Source organism: Moschus berezovskii, chromosome 6 (assembly GCF_049115385.1).
Source record: "Moschus berezovskii isolate FMDL1 chromosome 6, NW_MosBer_1.0, whole genome shotgun sequence".
Lineage (NCBI taxonomy): Eukaryota > Metazoa > Chordata > Mammalia > Artiodactyla > Moschidae > Moschus > Moschus berezovskii.
The window spans coordinates 88567432-88584436 of record NC_142465.1 but is presented as its reverse complement, the minus strand read 5'-3'; the positions used below and the strand labels follow the sequence as shown (position 1 = coordinate 88584436).

The 17005-nt window shown below is 40.2% G+C and overlaps 1 protein-coding gene across 3 annotated transcripts in view; it reads left to right on the top strand.

Annotated features, from left to right (window-relative positions):
* The window catches only part of SSPN (sarcospan), a 142694-nt gene that overhangs the window by 45705 nt on the left and 79984 nt on the right, over window positions 1-17005 (top strand). For 2 of the 3 annotated variants that reach the window (XM_088837264.1, XM_088837265.1), the window contains exon 2: window positions 1238-1533. The exons of the other annotated variant lie outside the window; for it this stretch is intronic. In XM_088837264.1, the coding sequence (XP_088693390.1) occupies window positions 1300-1533 (234 nt within the window). In that variant the 5' untranslated portion in view covers window positions 1238-1299. The remainder of the gene's footprint in view (window positions 1-1237; window positions 1534-17005) is intronic. 3 annotated transcript variants of the gene reach the window in all.

Sequence of the window (17005 nt, the reverse complement as noted above, 5' to 3'; positions counted from 1 at the left end):
ACAAATTGAAAGATAAAAACCATATAATTATCTCAATAGATGCAGAGAAAGCGTTTGACAAAATTCAACATCCATTTATGATAAAAAATCCAGAAATCAGGCACAGAAGGGACATACCTCAACATGATAAAAGCCATATATGATAAACCCACAGCAAAACATTATCCAAAATGGTGAAAAATTGAAAGCATTTCCCCTAAAGTCAGGAACAAGTCAAGGATGCCCACTCTCATCACTGCTATTCAACAGTTTGGAAGTTTTAGCCACAGCAATCAGAGAAGAAAAAAGAATAAAAGGAATCCAGATTGGAAAAGAAGAAATAAAACTCACTGTTTGCAGATTACATGATCCTCTAGAAAACCTTTAGAAAACCATGAAGACTCCACCAGAAAATTCAGTTCAGTTCAGTTCAGTCGCTCAGTTGTGTCTGACTCTTTGCGACCCCATGAATCACAGCACGCCAGGCCTCCCTGTCCATCACCAACTCCCGGAGTTCACTCAAACTCACCTCCATCGAGTCGGTGATGCCATCCAGCCATCTCATTCTCTGTCGTTCCCATCTCCTCCCGCCCCCAATCCCTCCCAGCATCAGAGTCTTTTCCAGTGAGTCAACTCCTCGCATGAGGTGGCCAAAGTATTGCAGTTTCAGCTTTAGCATCAGTCCTTCCAATGAACACCCAGGATTGATCTCCTTTAGAATGGACTGGTTGGATCTCCTTGCAGTCCAAGGGACTCTCAAGAGTCTTCTCCAGCACCACAGTTCAAAAGCATCAATTCTTTGGCGATCAGCTTTCTTCACAGTCCAACTCTCACATCCATACATGACCACGAGTAAAACCACAGCCTTGATTAGACGGACCTTGGTTGGCAAAGTAATGTCTCTGCTTTTTAATATGCTATCTAGGTTGATTATAACTTTCCTTCCAAGGAGTAAGCGTCTTTTAATTTCCTGGCTGCAATCAGCATCCACAGTGATTTTGGAGCCCAAAAAAATAAAGTCTGACACTGTTTCCACTGTTTCCCCATCTATTTCCCATGAAGTGATGGGACCAGATGCCATGATCTTCGTTTTCTGAATGTTCAGCTTCAAGCCAAACTTTTCACTCTCCTCTTTCACTTTCATCAAGAGGCTTTTGAGTTCCTCTTCACTTTCTTCCATAAGGGTGGTGTCATCTGCGTATCTGAGGTTATTGATATTTCTCCCAGCAATCTTGATGCCAGCTTGTGCTTCTTCCAGCCCAGCCTTTCTCATGATGTATGGCGCAGACGTGAGAGACGCTGGCTCTGGCGCAACCGACCATGCGCAGAAGCATGGCCGAGAGGAGCTACCCCACGCCCAAGGTCAGGGCGGTGGCCGAGAGGAGCTGTCCCACTTCCAAGAGGTGGTGGTTGCATGGGCACAGGAGGGCCGAGAGGAGCTACTCCACGTTCAAGGTCAGGAGGGGCGGCCTTGAGGAGATACCCCTCGTCCAAGGTAAGGTACAGCGGCTGCACTTTGCTGGAGCAGCTGTGAAGAGATTTTCCACAACCAAGGTAAGAGAAACCCAAATAAGATGGTTGGTATTGAGAGGGGGCATCAGAGGGCAGACACACTGAAGTCATAATCACAGAAAACTAGTTGATCTGATCACATGGACCACAGCCCTGTCTAACTCAATGAAACTAAGCCATGCCGTGTGGGGCCACCCAAGACGGACGGGTCATGGTGGAGAGGTCCAACCAGAAAATTACTAGAGCTAATCAATGAATATAGTAAAGTTGCAGGATATATAATTAACACACAGAAATCCCTTGCATTCTTATACACTAACAATGAGAAAACAGAAAGAGAAATTAAGGAAACAGTTCCATTCACCATTACAACGAAAAAATAAAATACTTAGGAATAAAGCTACCTAAAGAAACAAAAGACCTATATATAGAAACTATAAAACACTGATGAAAGAAATCAAAGAGGACACAAATAGATGAAGAAATATACCATGTTCATGGGTCGGAAGAATCAATTTAGTGAAAATGAGTATACTATCCACAGCAATCTATAGATTCAATATAATCCCTATCAAGCTCCCAAAAGTATTTTTCAGAGAACTAGAACAAATAATTTCACAATTTGTATGGAAATACAAGAAACCTCAAATAGCCAAGGCAATCTTGAGAAAGAAGAATGGAACTGGAGGAATCAACCTGCCGGACTTCAGACTATACTACAAAGCTACAGTCAACAAGACAGTATGGTACTGGCACAAAGACAGAAATATAGATCAATGGAACAAAATAGAAAGCCCAGAGATAAATCCATGCACCTATGGACACCTTATCTTTGACAAAGGAGGCAAGAATATACAATGGAGAAAAGACAATCTCTTTAATAAGTGGTGCTGGGAAAACTGGCCAACCACTTGTAAAAGAAAGAAACTAGAACACTTTCTAACATTGTACCCAAAAATAAACTCAAAATGGATTAAAGATCTAAATGTAAGACCAGAAACTATAAAACTCCTAGTGGAAAACATAGGCAAGACACTCTCTGACGTAAATCATAGCAGGATCCTCTATGACCCACCTCCCAGAGTAAGGGAAATAAAAGCAAAAATAAACAAATGGGACCTAATTAAACTTAAAAGCTTTTGCACAACAAAGGAAATTATAAGCAAGGTGAAAAGACAGCCTTCAGAATGGGGGAAAATAATAGCAAATGAAGCAACTGACAAAGGATTAATCTCAGAAATATACAAGCAACTCCTGTAGCTCAATTCCAGAAAAATAAATGACCCAATCAAAAAATGGGCCAAAGAACTAAACAGATATTTCTCCAAAGAAGACATGGATGTTATGGATGACTAACAAACATATGAAAAGATGCTCAACATCACTCATTATCAGAGAAATGCAAATCAAAACCACAATGAGGTACCATCTCATGCTGATCAGAATGGCTGCTATCAAAAAGTGTACAAACAATAAATGCTGGAGTGGGTGTGGAGAAAAAGGAACACTCTTACACTGTTGGTGGGAATGCAAACTAGTATAGCCACTATACTAGTGTGGAGAACAGTGTGGAGATTCCTTAAAAAACGAGAAATAGGAGGAGCACGGGAAGATGGTGGAGGAATAGGACGGGGTGGCCACTTTCTCCCCCACAAAATCAACAAAAGAGCATTTGAACGCTGAGTAAATCCCACAAAAAAACTTCTGAATACCGGCAGAGGACATCAGGCACTCAGAAAAGCAGCCCATAGTTGACAAAAGGAGGTAGGAAGTAGATAAAAAGATAAAAAGAGAGACAAAAGAGGGAGGGACGGAGCTCCATCACTGGAAGGGAGGCTTAAAAAAAAAAAAAAGAGAAGTTTCCAAACACCTGGAAACACTGGCGAGTGGAACCTCAGAGGGCTGCATAACTGGGAGACAAAGGACATAAATAATTAAAACTCACAGACTAAGTGTCCAGAGGAAACACTCAGTGGAGAAGCGGCGCAGACACCCGCGCCCCCCACTAGCAGGCGGGGGCTGGGCAGGGAGGCGCCAGCAGCGGCGCTTAGAGGGAGAACTGGCAGCAGCGCTTAGAGGGAGAACGGCTGTGCGCTTAGAGGGAGAACCGGCGGCTCCGCTTAGAGGGAGAACTGCCCGCGGTGCTTAGAGGGAGAACCGGGCTTGAACGCCCCAGGGCAAACTGAGGACTCGAACTTAAGATACCAGAGCAGAGGTTGCAGCTGAAGGGCGAGAGGGCTGCGAAAAGCCCCAAGCCAGGACTCTGCTAGTCCCACCCACAGAACCCAGCGCTGAGCGGAGCGGCGGAGCGCTGGGCGGGGGCAGCGGCGGCCCCAGAGAGGCTTCCCATGTCAAGCTGCAGGCAGGCTTCCTTGCTGGCCAGGACTTCTTGGGTTCGGGCCGGTCGATATCCGCCTGAGAAAGTGCGCCGGTTGTACTCCCAGAAAACCCAGCGGCAGGGACCGGGAAGGCAATAAGTCACAGTGACCGTGCTCGCCAAACGCCTGATCACCTGAGCTGCTAGGACCGGGGAAGGCACAAAACGCAGGCCCAGCCAAGTCTGCGCCTTTGTCGAGTTCCCGAGGACCTGAACCTGAGCCGCTCAGACCTGGGAAGTGCATGCAACCCAGCGCCAGCCGCGGACAGCTCACAGCAGAGCAAACTAAAGCCTAAGCAGCATAAACAGGGGAAGCACACATGCCTCGAGCGGGAGCATTCCCAATGTAGCCGAGACACCGCGAGCACTCCCCACAGACGCCAGAGATATTTGTTAGCTGTTCCTCCCTCCCCATAGCAGGACTGAATAGGTGAGCCAGGGGAAAAAAAAAAAAAGTATCCACCACCGCATCCTGGTGTCAGGACGGGAATTAGACACTGAGGAGACCAGAAAACAGAAGAGCTTTTTCAACAGAAGGAACTGCCTTGGAAATAACAGAGGGAGAAGCCTTGAGCCTACTGCAAGAATAAGACTGAAAACCAGAGGCAGAGGCTTAAGGCCAAATCCTGAGAACACCAGAGATCTCCTGTTCCAGAGAACATTAATTGATAGGTACTCATCAAATGCCTCCATACATACATGAAACCAGGCACCACCCAAGGGTCAACAAGTTTCAGTGAAAGACATACTACGCAAGCTATCCAGCAACACAGGAGAATAGCACTGAGCTTCAATATACAGGCTGCCCAAAGCCACTCCAAACCCACTGACATCTCAAACTCATTACCGGACACTTCATTGCACTCCAGAGAGAAGAAATCCAGCTCCACCCACCAGAACATCGACTCAAGCTTCCCTAACCAGGGAACCTTGACAAGTCACCCATCCAACCCCACCCAAAACGAGATAACTACATACTAAAGAGAACTCCACAAACTGCCAGAAGACGGAAAGGCCACCCCGAACACAGCAATATAAGCAAGATGAAGAGGCAGAGAAATACCCAACAAGTAAAGGAACAGGATAAATGCCCACCAACACAAACAAAAGAGGAAGATATAGGGAACCTACCCAATAAAGAATATCGAATTTTAATTGTGAAAATGATTCAAAATCTGGAAAGCAAAATGGAGTTACAGATAAATAAACTGGAGAAAAGTATTGAGAAGATGGAAGAAATGTTCAATAAGGAATTAGAGAAAATAAAAAAGAGTCAATATACAATGAATAATGCAATAGATGAGATCAGAAACACTCTCGAGGGAACGAACAGTAGAATAACGGAGGCAGAAGACAGGATAAGCGAGCTATAAGATAGAATTGTAGAAATAAATGAAACAGAGACGGAAAAAGAAAAACTAATTAAAAGAAATGAGGACAATATTAGAGACCTATGGGACAATATTAAACGCCCCAACATTCGAATCATGGGAGTCCCAGAAGAAGAAGACAAAAAGAAAGACCATGAGAGAATACTTGAGGAGATAATAGTTGAAAATTTCCCTAAAATGGGGAAGGAAATAATCACCCAAGTCCAAGAAACACAGAGAGTCCCTAACAGCATAAACCCAAGGCGAAATACCCCAAGGCACATATTAATCAAATTAACAAAGATCAAACACAAAGAAAAAATATTAAAAGCAGCAAGGGATAAACAACAAATAACACACAAGGGGATCCCCATAAGGATAACATCTGATCTTTCAACAGAAACTCTTCAGGCCAGGAGGGAATGGCAAGACATACTTAAAGTGATGAAAGAAAATAACCTACAGCCCAGATTACTGTACCCAGTAAGGATCTCATTCAAATATGAAGGAGAAATCAAAAGCTTTACAGACAAGCAAAAGCTGAGAGAATTCAGCATCACCAAACCAGCTCTCCAACAAATACTAAAGGATCTTCTCTAGACTGGAAACACAGAAAGGGTATATAAACTCAAACCCAAAACAATAAAGAAAATGGCAACGGGATCATACTTATCAATAATCACCTTAAACGTAAATGGGTTGAATGCCCCAACCAAAAGACAAAGGCTGGCTGAATGGATACAAAAACAAGACCCCCATATATGTTGTCTACAAGAGATCCACCTCAAATTGAGGGACACATACAGACTGAAAGTGAAGGGCTAGAAAAAGGTATTCCACGCAAACAGAGACCAAAAGAAAGCAGGAGTAGCAATACTCATATCAGATAGAATAGATTTTAAAACAAAGGCTGTGAAGAGACAAAGAAGGAAACTACATAATGATCAAAGGATCAATCCAAGAAGAAGATATAACAATTATAAATATTTATGCACCCAACATAGGAGCACCGCAATATGTAAGACAATTACTAACAAGTATGAAAGGGGAAATTAACAATAACACAATAATAGTGGGAGACTTTAATACCCCACTTACATCTATGGATAGATCAACTAAACAGAAAATTAACAAAGAAACACAAACTTTAAATGATACAATAGACCAGTTAGACCTAATAGATATCTATAGGACATTTCACCCCAAAACAATGAATTTCACCTTTTTCTCAAGCGCACACGGAACCTTTTCCAGGATAGACCACATCCTGGGCCATAAATCTAGCCTTGGTAAATTCAAAAAAGTTGAAATCATTCCATGCATCTTTTCTGACCACAATGCAGTAAATTAGATCTCAATTATGGGAGAAAAACTATTAAACATGCCAACATATGGAGGCTGAACAACACGCTGCTGAACAACGAACAAATCATAGAAGAAATCAAAAGAGAAATCAAAATATGCATAGAAATGAATGAAAATGAAAACACAACCCAAAACCTCTGGGACACTGTAAAAGCAGTGCTAAGGGGGAAGTTCATAGCAATACAGGCACACCTCAAGAAACAAGAAAAAAGTCAACTAAATAACCTAACTCTACATCTAAAGCAACTAGAAAAGGAAGAAATGAAAAACCCCAGGGTCAGTAGAAGGAAAGAAATTGTAAAAATTAGGGCAGAGATAAATGCAAAAGAAACAAAAGAGACTATAGCAAAAATCAACAAAGCCAAAAGCTGGTTCTTTGAGAAGGTAAATAAAATTGACAAACCACTAGCCAGACTTATCAAGAAACAAAGGGAGAAGAACCAAATCAATAAAATTAGAAATGAAAATGGAGAGATCACAACTGACAACACAGAAATACAAAGGATTATTAGAGAATACTATCAGGAATTATATGGCAATAAAATGAATAACCTGGAAGAAATGGACAAATTCCTAGAAAAATACAACTTTCCAAAACTGAACCAGGAAGAAATAGAAAATCTGAACAGACCCATCACAAGCACGGAAATTGAAACTGTAATCAAAAATCTCCCAGCAAACAAAAGCCCAGGTCCAGACGGCTTCACAGCTGAATTCTACCAAAAATTTAGAGAAGAGCTAACACCTATTCTACTCAAACTCTTCCAGAAAATTGCTGAGGAAGGAAAACTTCCAAACTCATTCTATGAGGCCACCATCACCCTAATCCCAAAACCTGGTAAAGATCCCACAAAAAAAGAAAACTACAGGCCAATATCACTGATGAACATAGATGCAAAAATCCTTAACAAAATTCTAGCAATCAGAATCCAACAGCATATTAAGAAGATCATACATCATGACCAAGTGGGCTTTATCCCAGGAATGCAAGGATTCTTCAATATCCGCAAATCAATCAACGTAATACACCACATTAACAAACTGAAAAATAAAAATCATATGATTATCTCAATAGATGCAGAGAAAGCCTTCGACAAAATTCAACATCCATTTATGATAAAAACCCTCCAGAAAGTGGGAATAGAAGGGACATACCTCAACATAATAAAAGCTATATATGACAAACCCACAGCAAACATTATCCTCAATGGTGAAAAACTAAAAGCATTTCCCCTAAAGTCAGGAACAAGACAAGGGTGCCCACTCTCACCACTACTATTCAACATAGTTCTGGAAGTTTTGGCTACAGCAATCAGAGCAGAAAAAGACATAAAAGGAATACAACTTGGAAAAGAAGAAGTAAAACTTTCACTGTTCGCTGATGACATGATCCTCTACACAGAAAACCCTAGAGACTCTACCAGAAAACTACTAGAGCTAATCAATGATTACAGTAACGTTGCAGGATATAAAATCAACACACAGAAATCCCTTGCATTCCTATACACTAATAATGAGAAAATAGAGAAATTAAGGAAACTATTCCATTCACTGTTGCAACGAAAAGAATTAAATACTTAGGAATATATCTACCTAAGGAAACAAAAGACTTGTACTTAGAAAACTATAAAACACTAGTGAAAGTAATCAAAGAGGACACTAATAGATGGAGAAATATACCGTGTTCGTGGATTGGAAGAATAAATATTGTGAAAATGAGTATACTACCCAAAGTAATTTATACATTCAATGCAATCCCTATCAAGCTACCAATGATATTTTTCACAGAACTAGAACAAATAATCTCACAATTTGTATGGAAATACAAAAAACCTCGAATAGCCAAAGCAATCTTCGAAGAAGAAGAATGGAACTGGAGGAATTAACCTGCCAAACTTCAGGCTCTACTACAAAGCCACAGTCATCAAGACAGTATGGTACTGGCATAAAGACAGAAATATAGATCAATGGAACAAAATAGAAAGCCCAGAGATAAATCCACACACCTATGGACACCTTATCTTTGACAAAGGAGGCAAGAATATAAAATGGACAAAAGACAGTCTCTTTAACAAGTGGTGCTGGGAAAACTGGTCAGCCACTTGTAAAAGAATGAAACTAGAACACTTCCTAACACCATACACCAAAATAAACTCAAAATGGATTAGAGAGCTAAATGTAAGACCAGATACTATAAAACTCCTAGAGGAGAACGTAGGCAAAACACTCTCTGACATAAATCACAGCAGGATCCTCCAAGACCCACCTCCCAGAATATTGGAAATAAAAGCAAAAATAAGCAAATGGGACCTAATTAAAATCAAAAGCTTCTGCACAGCAAAGGAAACTCTAAGCAAGGTGAAAAGACAGCCTTCAGAATGGGAGAAAATAATAGCAAATGAAGCAACTGATAAAGGATTAATCTCCAAAATATACAAGCAGATCCTGCAGCTCAATTCCAGAAAACTAAGTGACCCAATCAAAAAATGGGCCAAAGAACTAAACAGACATTTCTCCAAAGAAGACATAAAGATGGCTAACAAACACATGAAAAAATGCTCAACATCCCTCATAATCAGAGAAATGCAAATCAAAACCACAATGAGGTACCATTTCACACCAGTCAGAATGGCTGCTATCCTAAAGTCTACATGCAATAAATGCTGGAGAGGGTGTGGAGAGAAGGGAACCCTCTTACACTGTTGATGGGAATGCAAACTAGTACAGCCACTATGGAGAACAGTGTGGAGATTCCTCAAAAACCTGGAAATAGAACTGCCATATGATCCAGCAATCGCACTCCTGGGCATACACACCAAGGAAACCAGAATTGAAAGAGACACATGTACTCCAATGTTCATTGCAGCACTGTTTATAATAGCCAGGACATGGAAGCAAGCTAGATGTCCATCTGCAGATGAATGGATAAGAAAGCTTTGGTACATATACACAATGGAGTATTTTTCAGCCATCAAAAAGAATGCATTTGAATCAGTTTTAATGAGGTGGATGAAACTGGAGCCAATTATACAGAGTGAAGTAAGCCAGAAAGAAAAACACCAATACAGTATACTAACGCATATATATGGAATTTAGAAAGATGGTAACCTGAACCCTGTATACGAGACTGCAAAAGAGACATAGGCATATAGAACAGTCTTTGGAACTCTGTGGGAGAGGGTGAAGGTGGGATGATTGGGGAGAACGGCATTGTAACATGTATATTATCATAAGTGACCAGTCCAGTTTTGACGCATGATACAGGATGCTTGGGGCTGGTTCACGGGGATGACATGGAGGGAGGATATGGGGAGGTGGGAGGGGGGTTTAAGAAAGGGAACACGTGTACACCCGGGGCAGATTCATGTCAATGTATGGCAAAACCAACCAATATATTAATGTAAGGTAATTTGCCTCCAATAAAATAAATTAAAAAAAAAAAACTAGAAATAGAACTGCCATATGACCCAGAAATCCCACTGCTGGGCATACACACAGAGGAAACCAGAACTGAAAGAGACACATGTACCCCAATGTTCATCACAGCACTGTTTACAATAGCCAGGACATGGAAACAACCTAAATATCCATTGGCAGATGAATGGATAAGAAAGCTGTGGTACATATACACAATGGAATATTACTCAGCTATTAAAAAGAATGCATTTGAATCAGTTCTAATGAGGTGGATGAACCTGGAGCCTATTATACAGAGTGAAGTAAGTCAGAAAGAAAAACACCAATACAGTATATTAATGCATGTATATGGAATTTAGAAAGATGGTGACGATGACTGTATATGCGAGACAGCAAAATAGACACAGATGTAAAGAACAATCTTTTGGACTCTGTGGGAGAAGGTGAGGGTGGGATGATTTGAGAGAATAACATTGAAACATGTATATTTTCATATGTGAAATAGATCGCTGGTCCAGGTTCGATGCATGAGACAGGGTGCTCAGGGCTGGTGCCCTGGGATGACCCTGAGGGATGGGATGGGGAGGGAGGTGGTAGGGGCTTTGGGATGGGGAACACATGTATACCCGTGGCTGATTCATGTGAATGTATGGCAAAAACCACCACAATATTGTAAAGTAATTAGCCTCCAATTAAAATAAACAAATAAATAAAAGAAAAAGAAAGCTGAGCACTGAAGAACTGATGCTTCTGAACTGTGGTGTTGGAGAAGACTCTTGAGAATCCCTTGGACTGCAAGGAGATCCAACTAGTCCATTCTAAAGGAAATCAGTCCTGAATATACATTGGAAGGACTGATGCTGAAGCTGAAACTCCAATCCTTTGGCCACCTGATAAGAAGAACCAACTCATTGGAAAAGACCCTGATGCTGGGACAGATTGAAGGCAGGAGGATAAGGGGAGGACAGAAGATGAGATCATTGGATGGTATGACTGATGCAATGGATGTGAGTTTGAGTAGGCTCTGAGAGTTGGGGACAGGGAAGCCTGGTGTGCTGCAGTACATGGGGTCACAAAGAGTCGGACATGACTGAGCGACTGAACTGACTGATTCTATGTCTTTTGAGAATTTAGTCTGTTTACCTTTAAAATAATTATAGATAGGTGTATACTTATTGCTATTTACATAAAGTAACTGTAGATAGTTATATGTTTGTTACCATTTTGTTCATTGTTTTGGGTTGTTTTACAGTTCCTCTGTGTGCCTTTCTTCTTCTCTTGTTCTCCTTCCTTGTGATTTGATGATTTTCTTTAGTGTTATGTTTAGATCCCATTATCATTATCTTTTTTTTTGTATCTTCTATAGGTTTTTGCTTTATGATTACCAAAAGATATATATATAATGTACATATATATATATATATATAACTTTAAGTTGAAGTTGTTACATGTGAATATATTCCAAAACTACATTTTTACTCCCTCCACCCCATATTACAACTTTTTGATGTCATATTTTGCATCTTTTTTTATTTTGTGGATCCTTTAACAATTGTAATTATGGTTATTATTATTATTTTTACTATTTTTGTCTTTTCAGTTCATTTCAGTCACTCAGTCATGTCTGACTCTTTGCAACCGCATGGACTGCAGCACGTCAGGCTTTCCTGTCCATCACCAACTCCCAGAGTTTGATCAAACTCATATACATTGAGTTGGGGATCCATTCAACCGTCTCATCCTCTGTCATCCCCTTTTCCTCCTGCCTTCAATCTTTCCCAGTATCAGGGTCTTTTCAAATGAGTCAGTTCTTTGCATCAGGTGGCCAAAGGATTGGAGTTTCAACTTCGACATCAGTCCTTCCAATGTATATTCAGGACTGATTTACTTTAGGATGGACTGGTTGGATCTCTTTGCTGTCCAAGGGACTCTCAAGAATCTTCTCCAACACCACAGTTCAAAAGCATCAGTTCTTTGGTACTCAGCTTTCTTTATGGTCCAACTCTCATATCCAAACATGACTACTGGAAAAGCCATAGCTTTGACTAGACAGACTTTTGTCAGCAAAGTAATGTCTCTGCTTTTTAATATGCTGTGCAGGTTGGTCATAGCTTTTCTTCCAAGGAGCAAGCATGTTTTAACTTCATGGCTGCAGTCACCATCTGCAGTGATTTTTGAGCCCAAGAAAATAAAGTCTTTCACTGTTTTCATTGTTTCTCCATCTATTTGCCATGTGGTGATGGGACCACATACCATGATCTTAGTTTTTTGAATGTTGAGTTTTAAGCCAGCTTTTTCACTCTCTTCTTTCAGTTTCATCAAGAAGCTCTTTAGTTCCTTTTTACTTTCTGCCCTAAGGTGGTGTCATCTGAACATCTGAGGTTATTGATATTTCTCCCATCATTCTTGATTCCAGCTTGTGCTTCACCCAACCCTGCATTTCATATGATGTACTCGGTTTTAAGAATCTGATCTGAATATCTGTTTCCTTCTCCAGGTTAGGGACGTTTATAGCCATTATTTCTTTATATAGCTTTTCTGTCCCTTTTCTCTCTCTTCTCTTTCTGAGATCCTGTAATACAAATATTATTCTACTTAATGTTTCATATAAGTTAAATAAGCAAGGTGACAATATACTTTTGTCTTTTAACCTTCATATTCTAGAAGTGATTAGTTCACTACCTTTACTGTACACTTACTTTTACTAGTGAGATTTTTTTCCTTTCATGTGTTTTCTTGTTACTAACTAGTGCCCTTTCTTTTCAGCTCAAGGAAGTTCCTTTAATATTTCTTGTAAGACCAGTTTAGTGCTGGTGACTTCCTTTAGTTTTTGCTTAACTGGAGGACTCTTTTATTTCTCCTTCAGTTCTCAATGATAACCTTGATAAGTAGAGTATTCTTGGTTGGAAGTTTTTTGCTTTCAGCAGTTTGAATATATCATGTCACTCTCTTCTGGTATGCAAAGTCTCTGCTGAAAACTCTGCCACTGGTCTTATAGGGGTTCCCTTGTATATAACAAGTTGTTTTTTCTTGCTGGTTTTAGGATACTCTCTTTTAACTTTTGGCATTTTAACTGTAATATGTCTTGGTGAGGATCTCTTTGTGTTCAACTTATTTGGTACTCTGTGAGCTTTCTGAATCTGATCTGAATATCTGTTTCCTTCTCCAGGTTAAGGAAGTTTGTAGCCATTATTTCTTCAAATAGCTTTTCTGTCCCTTTTCTCTCTCTTCTCTTCCTGAGATCCTGTAATACAAATATTATTCTGCTTGACGTATATAGCTTGAGATCCCTTAAGCTATCTTCATTTTAATAAATCCTTTTTCTTCTTGGTGCTCTGGATGAGTTCCACTGCCCTGTCTTTCAGATCTTTAATCCTTTCTCCAATTTCATCTAGTCTTCTGTTGAGCCCTCTAGTGTATTTTTCAGTTCAGTTATTATATTCTTCAGCTCTATGACTTCTGTTTGGTACTTCCTTATACTTTCTGTCTCTTTATTGAAGTTCTGTGACCACCATTCTTCTCCTGAGATTGGGAAGTTATCTTAAGACCATTACTTTGAACCCTTTATGAGGTAAATCAGTTATCTCTGTTTCACTAAGCTTTTGTTTCATTTCCCCGGGATTTTGTCTTATTCATTCCTTTGGAACACAGTCCCCTGCTACTTCATTTTTCTTGACTCTCTGTGTTTGTTTCTATGTATAACATGAAATAACTACCTCTTCCAGTCTTGAAGGACTGGTCACAGGAACACTGGGGTTGCGTTTTAGTCTACTGTCTGTGAAGTGCCCTGGGTGAGTCAGCCTGCCAAGACTTGTCTCTCTGATTGTTTCAGTCCCGTGGGGCCCCGAAATGCAAATTCCCTGACCACCAGTGCCAAAATGTGTCCCCTATATGCACTGCACTCCTGCTGGGTTTGGCAGGGTAGGGTTGCGAGGGAGTATCAGCCTGGGCCAAGCCTGCCTGTTAAGTTTGGTAGGACAAGAAAAGCAGTTTTTCTTGAGTGAGGGCAGATTTAGACTTGAATGTACTGAGAGTAAAATTCAGGGAGTCTAGTGGGACACACTAGACTTAAAAAGGCAATCAATACCTTTTCTATGACAAGTTGTAATCAGTTGTTAAGATAATATGAAATGACGCTGAAGTCCTCAGCCAGAGCAAGAGAAATAGGTGAATGTGGCACATAAGAATAAGTGAGAAAATTTTTCTGTTCATAGTGATAAAGCTTAAATATAAGCGGAAGGGCTTCCCTGCTGGCTCAGACAATAAAGAATCTTCCTGCAATGCAGGAGACCTGGGTTTGACCCCTGCGTTGGGAAGATCCCCTGGAGAAGGGAATGCAACCCACTCCAGTATTCTTGCCTGGAGAATTCCATGGACAGAGGAGCCTAGAAGGCTACAGTCCATGGGGTCACAAAGAGTCAAACACAGCTGAGTGACTAACACTTATTCACTTATAAGTGCGAACCTCTGTTACTCCAGTAAAGATTTATATTTCTTTAGGCACAGATATGTTATATATCATATGGCATATCTTAAAACATTAAACATCAATAGCATTGTGCCTAACATAGAGACAAAATATAATGGAACTCCAGTGTGCTAAGTACTAAGGCCACCAGGGTGAACAAAAACAGTTTCTGCTTTCAAGAAGCTTAGAGGACAGAGGAAATTCTGTCCATACTGTGTATTTTTTTTAGCAATTGTTTTAATGAAGAGTTGTTTTAAAAGAAATAAAAAGCAGAAGTGGATTGCCTGCATGAATGTGTTATAGCTATCTTAATTCTCAGGTCTGTACAAAGCCCAGTAAGCAGATCACTCAACTGCAAGTTACAGCAGCACCACATACCAAGCGTAGATACCTGAACTACAAACAGTGACTAAAAAAGAATTGATCACCCTCTAGAATAATGTTTTTCAAAGCCTTGTCCAGAGACAAACCTGCATATAAATTATGTTTCAAAATTGTTTAAAATACAGATTCTTGAGATTCCTTCTCAAGAGCTTACTATATCATATTTGCAGTGTTGGGTGCTGGAGTCTTTGTTTTAAAGAATCTCTAGGTAGTTCTCAGGAACTGTTTCAGAGTCATGCTGTTTGGGTTTAACACAGAATGATTTTTACACATCTGAACCTATGACAGGATGACAAACATCAAAATATCCTAAATTTATATTAGTTTATCTCCTAGGAGTACGTCAAGGTTGTATATTGTCACCCTGCTTATTTAACTTCTATGCAGAGTACATCATGAGGAACGCTGGGCTGGAAGAAGCACAAGCTGGAATCAAGATTGCTGGGAGAAATATCAATAACCTCAGATATGCAGATGACACCACCCTTATGGCAGAATGTGAAGAGGAACTCAGAAGCCTCTTGATGAAAGTGAAAGAGCAGAGTGAAAAGTTTGGCTTGAAGCTCAACATTCAGAAAACGAAGATCATGGCATCTGGTCCCATCACTTCATGGGAAATAGATGGGGAAACAGTGGAAACAGTGTCAGACTTTATTTTGGGGGGCTCCAAAATCACTGCAGATGCTGATTGCAGCCAGGAAATTAAAAGACGCTTACTCCTTGGAAGGAAAGTTATGACCAACCTAGAAAGCATATTAAAAAGCAGAGATATTATTTTGCCAACAAAGGTCCGTCTAGTCAAGGCTATAGCTTTTCCAGTGGTCATGTATGGATGTGAGAGTTGGAATGTGAAGAAAGCTAATCGCTGAAGAATTGATGCTTTTGAACTGTGGTGCTGGAGAAGACTCTTGAGAGTCCCTTGGACTGCAAGGAGATCCAACCAGTCCATTCTAAAGGAGATCAATCCTGGGTGTTCATTGGAAGGACTGATGCTAAAACTGAAACTCCAAAACTTTGGCCACCTCATGCAACGAGTTGACTCACTGGAAAAGAGTCTGATACTAGGAAGGATTGGGGGTAGGAGGAGACGGGGACGACAGAGAAGAGATGGCTGGATGGCATCACCGACTTGATGGACATGAGTTTGAGTGAACTCCGGGAGTTGGTGATGGACAGGGAGGCCTGGCGTGCTGTGATTCATGGGGTCGCAAAGAGTCGGACACGACTGAGCGACTGAACTGAACTGAACTTAATGACACTCTATTATTGATTTGTCAATATGAGCTTCATTTTCAAATATGAGCCCAATTTTTTCTCTATCTTACGGAGACCTAATCAGTTCTTTTCCTATATTGCATTTGTATTCTTAGTTCACTTTTATTTCCCTCATGGTATATCTTTCTATATTTGTTCCTATTAGATTTCACCCTATTAAATGTACCTATTAATTTTCACCATTTTGATCTTTAAAAATCTAATCAAAGCTACTTTGAATTTGTCTCTTTCTCTATAGTATTTTTCAACAGTTCAATATGTTAGATCTAGTGACATATTTACAAGCCCACATGTGATTTCTTCTTTTATTTGTAAAGATGCAGATAGGCAAACCCCCTCCTAACTCTTCTCTTCAAACTGATTTTTGTGGAATATCACTTTACCCATTAGTGGTCCTTAACCATGAGTAACTTTGGCCTTAACTTTCATGTCATTTCCATAAAGATAAATGACTGTTTTCTTTGTACATAGTTTATTGCCTTGTTTATACAAACATCCCATACAAAATTACTTAGAGGATGGTGGGGGTGGCGTGGGGGTAGTGGTGGTTATAGGAAGAAGAGTTCTTGAATGAGTATATTTATTTGAAAGGTTATTAACTTCTAACTGGAATAAGAATAAAGGTTTATACCATCTTCATAATTTAAAATTAAGAAATAACTGAGAAAAGCTCTAGAAGGTAAGTCACCACAAATCTTGAGCCCCAAATAGCATCTATAGAAAGCTGGGAAAAGATTTCCTCTTTGTAAAGAGGTCACTGTCTTTCTTGGTCTGACCCAGTCCTTTGACCTTCAGGACATCTTACAAATCTGCCCCTTCTAGATTTTGAGAATAGTGGCTGTCAAGCTGATATTTTTA